The sequence below is a fragment of the Solanum tuberosum genome, unplaced genomic scaffold, assembly GCF_000226075.1.
Source record: "Solanum tuberosum cultivar DM 1-3 516 R44 unplaced genomic scaffold, SolTub_3.0 scf00068, whole genome shotgun sequence".
NCBI classification, from domain to species: domain Eukaryota; kingdom Viridiplantae; phylum Streptophyta; class Magnoliopsida; order Solanales; family Solanaceae; genus Solanum; species Solanum tuberosum.
The window spans coordinates 49,616-60,532 of record NW_006238994.1 but is presented as its reverse complement, the minus strand read 5'-3'; the positions used below and the strand labels follow the sequence as shown (position 1 = coordinate 60,532).

The 10,917-nt window shown below is 32.9% G+C and overlaps 1 protein-coding gene across 1 annotated transcript; it reads right to left on the bottom strand.

Annotated features, from left to right (window-relative positions):
* LOC102586461 (zinc finger protein 598-like) lies at positions 1-5,297 on the bottom strand. Its single transcript, XM_006345298.2, has 7 exons — positions 4,972-5,297; positions 4,092-4,394; positions 2,862-3,070; positions 2,722-2,770; positions 2,538-2,627; positions 2,298-2,360; positions 1-2,112 (listed from the first exon to the last, which is right to left on the bottom strand). Exons 1-7 carry the CDS (start codon positions 5,137-5,139, stop codon positions 352-354), a joined length of 2,643 nt encoding a protein of 880 aa, XP_006345360.1. The 5' UTR covers positions 5,140-5,297; the 3' UTR covers positions 1-351.
* Positions 5,298-10,917: the final 5,620 nt, after the last annotated feature.

The window sequence follows — 10,917 nt, the reverse complement described above, 5'->3', positions numbered from 1 at the left end:
TGATCAACGAAACCACTTCATCCATGTACTTGGTATAACAATATACAGTTTTAAAACCCAATCTTTGAAGAAAGTTGTCTATCTGTGCTACTAGCATATAGTTAAGGCAGAATTGAAAGGATCTATCAATTAAACAAAAACAACAGAGCCTATAATTGCAGAACTGCTGTGTTTGAAAACCATAAATACTTGAGATTGAACCTTTTTCCAAAGCATGGACAAGCCACAGTTCATGTTGAAGTTGCTACAAAAGCCGGTGCCAAAGAATTATGTCCAAAGGAAAGGAAAATCGAAACCCCCTCACTACAAGCCAAAATGCAGTCCTGTTGTCCTCTACCTCCTACTGCTGCATCACTTTTTTGGACCTTTGGAAGTCATAGCTACAAGCTTTTGACCACCTCCATTTCGCCAAACACCACGCACAGGCAAACTTTCAGGGTTACTTTGGTCATCTGATGTCTCTTTTCGATCTGGGTCCGGATCCAGATCAGGGTTTGAACTATTGAAATTCAAAAGCGTTTCAACAGATCCATCACCTAAGCGAACTCTGTGAAACTTGGAGGTTTTCTTCCGCTGCTTGCCTTTCCCATCATTATTCCCTGGCATGTGATTTGACTCATCTTTAGCAGACAAATCATTCTGGCGGGCATCCAGCTTTAAAGGCTTGCCTCGGGAGTTCAATTCTTCCTCGGGTTCATTCAGAGTCAATTTTGATTTACCTTTAGCAGACCGATAACCATCTCTTGACAAAACTTCCACATCATCTTCAGGAATCTTATGGTTAGACTGCAATTTCCTCATAGTACTTAAAATGTTATCTGCCACATTATCCTTTGAAGTAACACTTCCAGCATCTATTGACTTGCCTTTACCATTCTTCGAACTTTTACCATCTTTCAAGCGATTGACACCACTTTGACGATTCTGTATAGGGACAGTGCCTCCAAAATTAGCATTATAGGTGTCAATTAATGCTTTTTGCCTCTCAGCATCAGGGCATAGTCTAGCCAACTCAAGAACGAGATGTGACAAGCCAAACTGCGCGGCATATGCCAGATATGTCTCAGCATCAATTAAACCTTGACGATATTCCGCAGAGATGTCCTTAAATGCAGTGAATTTGTCTTGATCAAAATCTAGAGCAATATGCATCCTTTCTACCAAAGATTTATTTGCGGTTTGAACATCTTCCACATTTGTAACTGCCTGCTGGCCACTTGCAGGAAGTTTGCGAGTCTGCACAGCAGAGACTGGAGGAAAATCAGTAGTAGAAGAGTCAAAGGACCCACTCTGAACAAGGTTTGGGGCTGACGAGGAATGGCTAATTCGATTGCTGTGGGCCCAACTCCTGGATGAACCAACGGAGCTAGAAGATGATTCATGTGCTAATGAAGATCGAGAAGCAACAGAGTTCAAATAACTAGATGATGGAGGTTCATCTGCTGCTGTTGACGTTTTAACCTGGCTAGAGCCTGATGCTGATCCAAAAGCACTATTAACAGCAGGCCAAGCTTGTTCACGGGTAATTACTGGTGCAGAAGGTTTGTTCGCTACTGCCTTACTATGCCTGGAATTAGATGATGATCCAGATGCACTACTCATCACAGGCCAGGCAGGCTGATGACCAATTACCGGTGGTGAGTGACCGGTTGTTGCTGGCCATGCAGGAGATGAACTAGGAAGCTTTGTACTTTTGTTTTGCTTTCGGCGTAGATGTGATGCCATAGTGTTCTTGGGTACAGCATCAGACTGAGGTCTTGGTTGACTATTACCAGGAGGTGCAGCAAGGGGGGGAAATGAAGACTCTTCAAGCTGAGAATTTCTGGAAATTTGAGACACAGCTTGTCGATATCTTGAAGCTGGCTCAGAATCAGTAGTCAAAGAATCAAAGGGTTGAACAAGGAGATCATCATCATCTGTTACCGTTTGATCAGAAACTACCCTCCTCCTGCTTGACGTATCATGCAGTCTTCCATCTGCATTAGCGGTCTCTAAACTGGCTTGAATGGCCATGGAGAGTTCACTCTCAGCGTTATCACGCCTAAATGATTGTCCCCTTCCACGACGATTAACCTGTTCACTACTACGGCGATATCGAAAACTCGTTGGTATCTGTATAAAAAGAAAACAAAAATCATTTGTAACTACCATGACTCAAACATAGCGCCAGGAATGAAATGTCAGGATATACACAACGGGAACAGCTAATGAATGAGCCACCATGAGCGCATCTTCCCTTGTGGCTTTAGGAGAAGATTGTTTTTAATTCCATATTCAAGGACAGGGTTGAGGCTTGCCTGCAAAGCAGCACTGCGTTGGGAACGCGACATACGACCTCCATGCTCGAGAGTATTGTGCCTCTGAAAATGTGAACAGAAAAATAAAGACATCAAAAGAAATCTACTACAGGAAAGTTACACACCTCTGCCCATGAAAACTATGAAATAAAATGAAAGTAATAACTTGAATCTGCATGAATATATGTTTTATTACAGGCTACAGCTATTCATAATTTGCACCAGGCCAACAAATCCTACCTTCAACTCAGATTCAGATTGGAAAACAATAAACTTTTTTGCAAGACAGCTCTCGTCTTCACATAAGAAATGATCTCTGCGGAAGTGGATCTGAAATGAAAAAGAAACACCATCTTTAATTGGCATCAAAAGCACCACTGAAAGAAGTCGGAAAGCTTCAGATGATATAGCACAGTAAGACCACCTCTAGGTCATCATAATTCTTGTAGTATTCGTATTGCCCAGGGTGCTGCCTGCATGAATTCAATGGATAAAACCACCGTGAGCTTTAACTGATCGATGATAACCAACTTATAACATGTTATTGGACACATAAAACCATACCTCTGGCACATGTGACAAGTATAATGTTCAGTCGACATGTGAGAATACAGCTCATTATCACCATAAAATGGGGTCCTACAGAATTCACAAAGAGGATGACCCATGAAGCCACCTCTTTCACTTTCAGTACCATCAACCTCAGAGTCACCTGTGTGTATATGCTGATTCAGCTGTGCCCTTGTGTACAGTTTCTGCTCACAGATAAATATCTGTTTGACAAATAAGCCACCAATCAGATCAATATGTTGCTAACAAGATTGATATGCATGCATTGATGTTACCATTACAAAAAAATAATAATCTGTAAAGTCTCATAACACAATTTTACTAGGCGACACAGTTTCAGTATGCAATCAAATCCAATCCAAACGACCAAAATATCAAGAGCTAAGATGTTCTTCCCTAATCCAGTCAAATGGGCCTTCCCATTGTTATAGACAATGGTGCTTTCTTATTCTTTTTGTTCCCTTTTCTTTTGGGGGAGGGCAGAGAAACCATATCATTCTTTATCAACTGAGAGCACTTGTAAGTTTCAGTTGTCAAACAATGTAACTGCTATTCGAAGTAAAAACTAAGCGGAGCAGATAGACTAGATGTTGAATAGCATCCTTGGGGGTTAAAAGAACCATTCAATTCTGCAGTCGAGTTTGTGTATCTCATCTTTGATAGCAAGATTATGAACAAGGCTGTACTGAGGGGGGTAATTAAGGGGCTTCATGACTAGGTTCTGAATATATTTATATTAAACAAGTGTAAGAACAATCAGGCAGCCAAAGTGGAACATCATCAGATCGATTTCCCTTACTATAACTTATATGGAATTACCCTTGAACTTGGCTTACTACTTTACTAGGGCAAGGTGGTAATTAATCTGTTCACTGAGAGTGCTGCCAGGGAGTGTACTTGTAGTTTGTTCATTTTTAGAAAAAAAGACGATGTCAAGAAGTCCCAACAAGTGAAATACTTGCGACTATTTTCAGCATTTATTGCTAGCATATAGAGGAAATAGGGAAGGGAAATTTTACAAGACCTAAAATTCAGGAGGAGAGGGGAAAGAGCTCAAAAGTTTGGTAGTATTACTCAACTGCTGAATAGGCAATCATGTATGGTTATCTACTTTGTGTATGCATCTTGTAAGTATGATTATTCCCTCTCAACATAAGCAAAATATTTATAATATCAAAAAAAATGCAACAGATGAAAGCTGAATCAGATATTGCAGAAAATGACCTTTCTTCCTTCCAAACATAAGCTGCACATGTGCAACTTGTGCTTGTGGAATAAGTGACCTTTTAACTGATCAATATTTCTGAACCTTGCTCTTCTCTTCACTCCATCACCATCTGGCCCTTCCATCTTATCACACACACTACAAGAAAGCCTGCACATTGCCAAGATCATCTTGTAATGGTCTAAATCATCAAAAAAAGCCTGGGTGTCCTCATGATACCAATAAGAACCACTTTTGCCTTCTTTTGGTTCAGATGGAAATACTGAAAAGTCACCGATCATATTTGTATAATCTCCTAGAGCCTGCAACACAGAAAAGGGGGGGAAATAATAAGAAAATCACAACCATGGATCTTCAGTCTTAAAACCAAAATGGAACAGCAATTCAATAGAGTGAAATACTGTGCTTGCTTCCACGTAAAATTTGGTTGAACAACATCTCAATAAATGTACATTCATATTTATAAGCAGACTAAATACACGAAGCATGAGAAGATCATCAATTATCAAAAAAATAAAATTGCAAACAGATCACTCCCTAAAATACCAGAGCAGCAATTCAATATAATGCCGGTGCAATTATTAGGTAAAATCTCGATTGATCAACCTAGTCCACAAATAACAAACTATATAATCATAACATCGGTCTACAAAAACACAGATTTATTGGGGTTTTGAGATTGCAAACCTAATGATAGCTCCTACATCCATAACATAAGTCATCACCAATGTTGAAACTTAGATATAAAACATCAGTTCAATAGATGTGAATGTTCAAACAATTAGGTTAAATCTAAACTTGCAGAATCAAATGTAAATAATTCTTTGAGACAACGAAAACGATCTAATAGATCAATCAAACGAAGATTAGAGTGGGAACCTTGGTGACAAAGACAACATCAGCCTCGGTTTTGCAAATACAACATCGGCGATCATCGCAGATGAATCGAAGACGAGCAACACAGGTAGAGCAAACATCTTTGTGACCACAAGCTCCATAGGCAACCCATTCAAGGGTTTCAGCACAGACTGCACAGCTATCATCCATGGATTAACAAGATTTTTGATCTAGGGTTTCTTCGGGGAAGAATTTGTACACCTCAAGGGTCTCGCGCCGATGCAAAGTGAATTGCCTTTTTAGGGTTCCGAAGCTTGTTCTTCTCGGGACAAGTATACACCGCTTCGTTTTTCTTGTTTTTATTATTCTTTTTTCATTTTCCTTATTTTGACCAAATAAGAACTCATTTTAAAAATTAAAAAACTCCAAGAAACACCTCTAACCTAAGTATATTATTTGTTTAAGCTTAATACTAGACCGACGTTTAAAATTGGCACGATGTTTTATTTAGATATTTTATTTCATGATGTGGATTTATTAATATCTTGTAGAATCGATTAAATTTGTGCGTAATAAATATTTTTTGCTGACATAATAACTATGCGCGTGATTCAAATAACTTTTAAAAAGCGTGAAATAACTTAAAATTAGGTTAATATGGGCTCAATGAGTAAATTGGATTATTAGGGCTAGTTAAAGTATGAAAGAAAGGGAGGTATGACTAATTTTTTTTGGACTATTTGTTAGAAAAGCGTTTAATAGAAATCACGTGTGATTTGTACGACTTTTAAAAGCGTGAACTATTCTGAATTATGTTAACATGGATCAAATGAGGCATTGGGATCATTAGATCCCGTTCAATTATGGAAAAGAAAGAAATCACGCATTTAATTCGTTTGGTAAGTTGTTATAAATTTATATAATAAACGTAATTTTTTTAATATTAAGTCAAACTCTAAAAATATTGTTAATATAAAGTTTTTGATAGGTCAAACTCTAAAATTAAACTTAGACCTTATTTCGAAGTAGACACTTAAAGTTTGCGGGGGTCTTATTACCCCACTAAACCATTTTCAACCAAATTAAATACGCCCTTTTTAGCAATTTCTACTCCAATTCTCCTCGCGTGTCTCTCACCCCCTAATAAAATAATATAATTTTTTATATTTTTCTACCCGTTTTTATAAAGGCCGGGTTATTACCTTGACCCGCTCACATTTTAACCTTTTCTCCTAATCAATTTTTTTTTCTATCTTTTCTTCCCCAATATTGTGATATTGAGTGATTTGAGGTAAGATTGATGCAATTTTCACTCCTTGGGCTGTTTCAATTCTTACATAAAATTAATATTAATGAGTTCTAATTTATTTGTATCGGTTAATGAGGTTGTTTTGAGAGAATCTAGTGGAGTATGAACAATAAATATTTTTTAGGTCAATCTCTTTTCTTTTTTTTTCTTTTTTGCTTTCTATGTGTTTTGTCTGAGTTTTTCTTCAATTTTTGAATAATACTATCAGTGGACGAAGGAGAAGCTAGCATCTGCGTGTGGTATCCTCTTTCTGAAAATGGGTTTTTATATAAAAGTCAGAAATTTGAGGATTGTTGTTGACTTAATGTAGTACTCATCTTGTGAAAGTGAAATGAAGTTTGAGAGATAGTGCAGTGTTGACTCGTCTTGGCACTGTAGCAAGCTTCCATGGCTATAAATGGTGTTTGAATTAATTTGGGGAAGATGGATCTTCTTCTAAAATAAAGAATTCAATTTACAATGCCACATGGCCATTTTATATTGGTTTGGGGTTGTTTTTTAAGACACTCACGCGTCCTGGAAACGTGAAAACACAGTAGGTGCAAAAGCGGGTCAAAATGGCATATTTAGTTTGATAGAAAGTAGTTCAGTGGGATAATAGGACTTCCGCAAACTTTAAGTGTCTACTTCAAAATAAGGTCTAAGTTCAATGGGAAATTTATGTATTTTCTCTTTTTCTTTCTTTCCTTTTGTTGTTAACAATAGGGACGCATTCAGGGCGTTTGATTTGGGTCAAAAAGAGATTTAATTTCTTGAGAATTTTATATCATATTGTTCGCGATAAATGTTTTACACTATTGAAAATTAAGTGTAATAAAAATAAATAAATAAATAAAAAAGTAATTTTATTGATGAATCTTTATGAGTATAATTTAGTAACTTTTCTTGATTCTTTTCTCCTAATATTTCTATGTGATTCGAAGATCGATAGTGATATATTTCTCGAATATAGGATGATTCAAATCTCCTTGAGATGTGTTTAATTTCTGAAAACATTGAAAAATACTTTACTATTTTGAATCGATCTTCGAAAAAAACTTTGTTGACTATTCCTTCAAAGAACCATATAATGCATCTGCGAAATATTCATTTTCCTAAATATTTTTTAACTAGCTCATGACCTAAGAGATAAATGTTTTTTAACTAGCTCATGGCTTAAGAGAACAATATTAGTAAGTATCACCTTCCTACTAACAAAGCTATTTAACTATCATAAGTAATATTATTTTAAAAATTTGAAGAAATACAAAAAGGACGATAATAATTAGAAGAATTTTATCTGTTTTCTCATTAGCTTTACAATTTTATTTATATGTGAACGATAAGCTCCCAAACCCTAACCCTAACTTATTTTAAGCTTATTATAAATCCCTATATTTATTTCATTGTATATAGTTGCCACATATACATAAATACCTTATTAATATTGTCTGTTATAGTATACTATATAAATATATATATGTTTGAGTTTCTCTACTAAATTAAAGAAATATTTGGTATATTCATATCTTTTTCCTCTGATGACAACTTTAAATCAAGCTATTTTTTCGATTGTTACAAAAATGTTGATAAGCTGCAAAAAAAAAACTTGAAATTATGCACTCTGTATGTAAATTGTATAATAAAAGTATTACTATATTATTTTGGCATATATAATGTATGAGTTAAATTTGTGTAGATTTTAATACTTGTATGAATTGTGAATTTCATTTATATAACTTGAAAATGAATTATACATTGACTAAATATGATTTAAACATTTTCTTTTTTCATGTCAAAATTAATTTTGTTTTTGATTATTTTTTATCGCAAAATGTTGAGACTAACATGAATTGCAATATACGTAACAATATTGGAACCGTACTTGTATCTCCAATTTCGTATCACAAACGGGAGTTCAATAAATTTATAGTAATGTAAATCTGTAAATAAAATGTACAGGTTTATTTATTTCCAGCACAACATTATCACAATTTTAAAAAAGTAATTATGTATTAGTCAATTATTTTTGTTCAAAGAAAAAACACCGATGAGATGTACTCTTAAACATTACTTATGGTAATTATTATTATTAGAGAAAAGACATAAATTCCTCCTGAACTTGTCCGCACAATTTACTTTAGCACTTTAATTATACGGGTGTTTAAATACCCACCTTAACATCTTTTAAGTGATTTTTTTCAACCCCATCACCAACCCAATTGAAGGCTGAGTGTTGTTGAGTCACACACGTTTTCATTCGTCCACGTGACATTAACTAAATTCCTAATTAATTGCTTAAATCTCCATAATAATTATTTTTTTAATATTGAGCCAAAAATTAAACTCATCAATGAATTTACTCCGCAATATACAAACTATAATTCAAATTTCAATTGCATTTTCAGTTTATTCACACCATACAACCTTCGTCAAAAATTTTAAAAATTATTTGCATAAAAATGAAAAATTATTAATGAATTGGGCGAAATCTCCATAGTTAATCTTTTGCCAATTATATCTTCGATCCTATTTTTTAATTGGAAATCAACTTCATTCTGATAGCTCTTTAAATTGATAGATCTAATAATCTTCTTTGATGTCAAAAATTGTGTCGGTGAACCAAACACCAAAAATTTTGTAAAAAAAAAGAGACGACTAAAAATAGAAAAGAAAAGAAGAAGAAAAAATATGGAAGAAGTTATATTTGGGAGTAAATGTTTACTTGAACTAAATGAAAAGAATAAAAAGGAGAAAGAGATATGAGAAGAGGAAAAAAAAAATGAAGAAGAAGATGGAGAAAAAGAAGAAAAATGAAAAAAAAAATCAAGAAGAAGATGCAGAAAAAGAAATATAGAGAGAAAAGTTAATTCAAAATAAAATATTTAAAAATTAGTAAAATAAGTTATTAAGTATGTTATCCAATAAAAATAAGATATGTGTCAATATTTTGGTGTCTTTTCCTTTCTCACGCGCTTATAGAAAGTTGGTGATACAAATTTTGCCACGTCACTCTTTAAGGGGTAATTAAATTCAATTCAAATTAAATTAGGAGGGTAAAGAAACACTTGTATAGTTAAAGTGCTAAAATAAATTGTGTGGACAAGTTTAGGGGAAATTTTATGTCTTTTCCCTTATTATTATTATATTGTGGTTCATACCTTAAATTTCTTATTTTCTTTGTATGTTTTAATCAATAAATATACTAAATTCACGGAGATCAAATTTCAATCCAACATAAACAAATAAAATAGGTAAAATGTCATATAGTTATCTATTTAAACACTAATAAAAATAATTAAAGGAATATTTACCTATATATACAAATATAAGGAATAGACAAATTTTAGATAATAGATATAATTTGAATACGAAATATATACATCAAAATAATCATAATACTATTGAGGGCTATTTCGAAAAAGTTTTACTTTAATTATCAAAAAGATATTGCTAACACAGAAAAACTAAATTATTGCTTACAAATTATTTTTATTGGTTAATATCAAAATCAAGATTTTTCAATTGAGACAGTCTAACAGAAGAAATACAAATTATTTCTCTTAGTTTCAATTGTTATTTTGTTGGTGCATACAATTTATATACAATTGAATATGAATATATTTGTGATACAATAAAATGTGTTATAATTGAGTACAATTTTTTTTTATGGTAAATTACTTATTACAATTTATTTTGTTTTTATCTTTATCTATGTATATGTTACGTAATAAAACTTAAATTCATAATTTCAAAATTGAAGATATATGGTGTTTATCATTATACAAACCACCTCTCCGGCCATTTTCTTTATCCTATCTACAACTAATAATAGTTATTTTCCACTATTGTTGCAGGTCAAGTTGTTTGAAGAATATTTAGTTATTTTAAATATTTTTTTTAGATATATTAGAATAAACAGAGAAGTTATAGATATTAATTAAACAAAACTACAATATAACGTGAAAAATGAAGAGAAGGAGAGAAAGAGTTAGCGTGGGAAGTATATTTAATTATTTATTATTTAAATGGCTATAGCTAGAAATAACAAACGAGTGGATCAAGTTGGTCGAAAATGAGTCAGTTAAAAATGGGTAAATTCAACTTGACTCGTACTTAATATAAATAAAACTGGATAAACCCAAATGAATAATATAAAGGAAAGAATACATAATTAGACATACTTAACTACTATATATACATATTTTACCTATAGTTTAAAAATAGGGAAAATTAGCAATTAAGTCATAATACTTAACATAATTAGTCAAAATAACAACACTTTAAAATATTTATTTAAAATGGCAGAATGACAATATTTTTATAAAATAATATGTATTCAGATTTTAGTATTTTAAATTAATTTTATTTCTGGAAAGAGTCCTATATTAGACCAAATTATATATCAATAACCTTTTTTCATCACCATTCAGTTTCTTCTCCAACTTTCACGTTTCTTCCCCACCTTTCACGTTTCAAGTTTATCTTTCTTCAAAGTGCTAAATTGTTGTTCATCAAGAAATTTTCTTTATTGTTAAAAAAAATCTCTTTATTAATTCAAATAGATTTCTCCGTTGACAAGGTAATTTCCATTATCAATTTTTTTTTATTTGATGTTTAAATCACTGATTCTATACATTACGGATTTCCAGTCGAATTTTCCAATTTTTATGTGATTTTGTTTAGTTATTCATCAAATA

Coding starts and splice junctions, on each gene's coding strand:
- LOC102586461 (XM_006345298.2), bottom strand. CDS start 5,139: ATGGATGATAGCTGTGCAGTCTGTGCTGAAACCCTTGAATGGGTTGCC. Junction 4,395..4,971: donor ATGTTGTCTTTGTCACCAAG/GTTCCCACTCTA, acceptor TCTGTGTTGCAG/GCTCTAGGAGATTATACAAA. Junction 3,071..4,091: donor TATGTTTGGAAGGAAGAAAG/GTCATTTTCTGC, acceptor TTTGTCAAACAG/ATATTTATCTGTGAGCAGAA.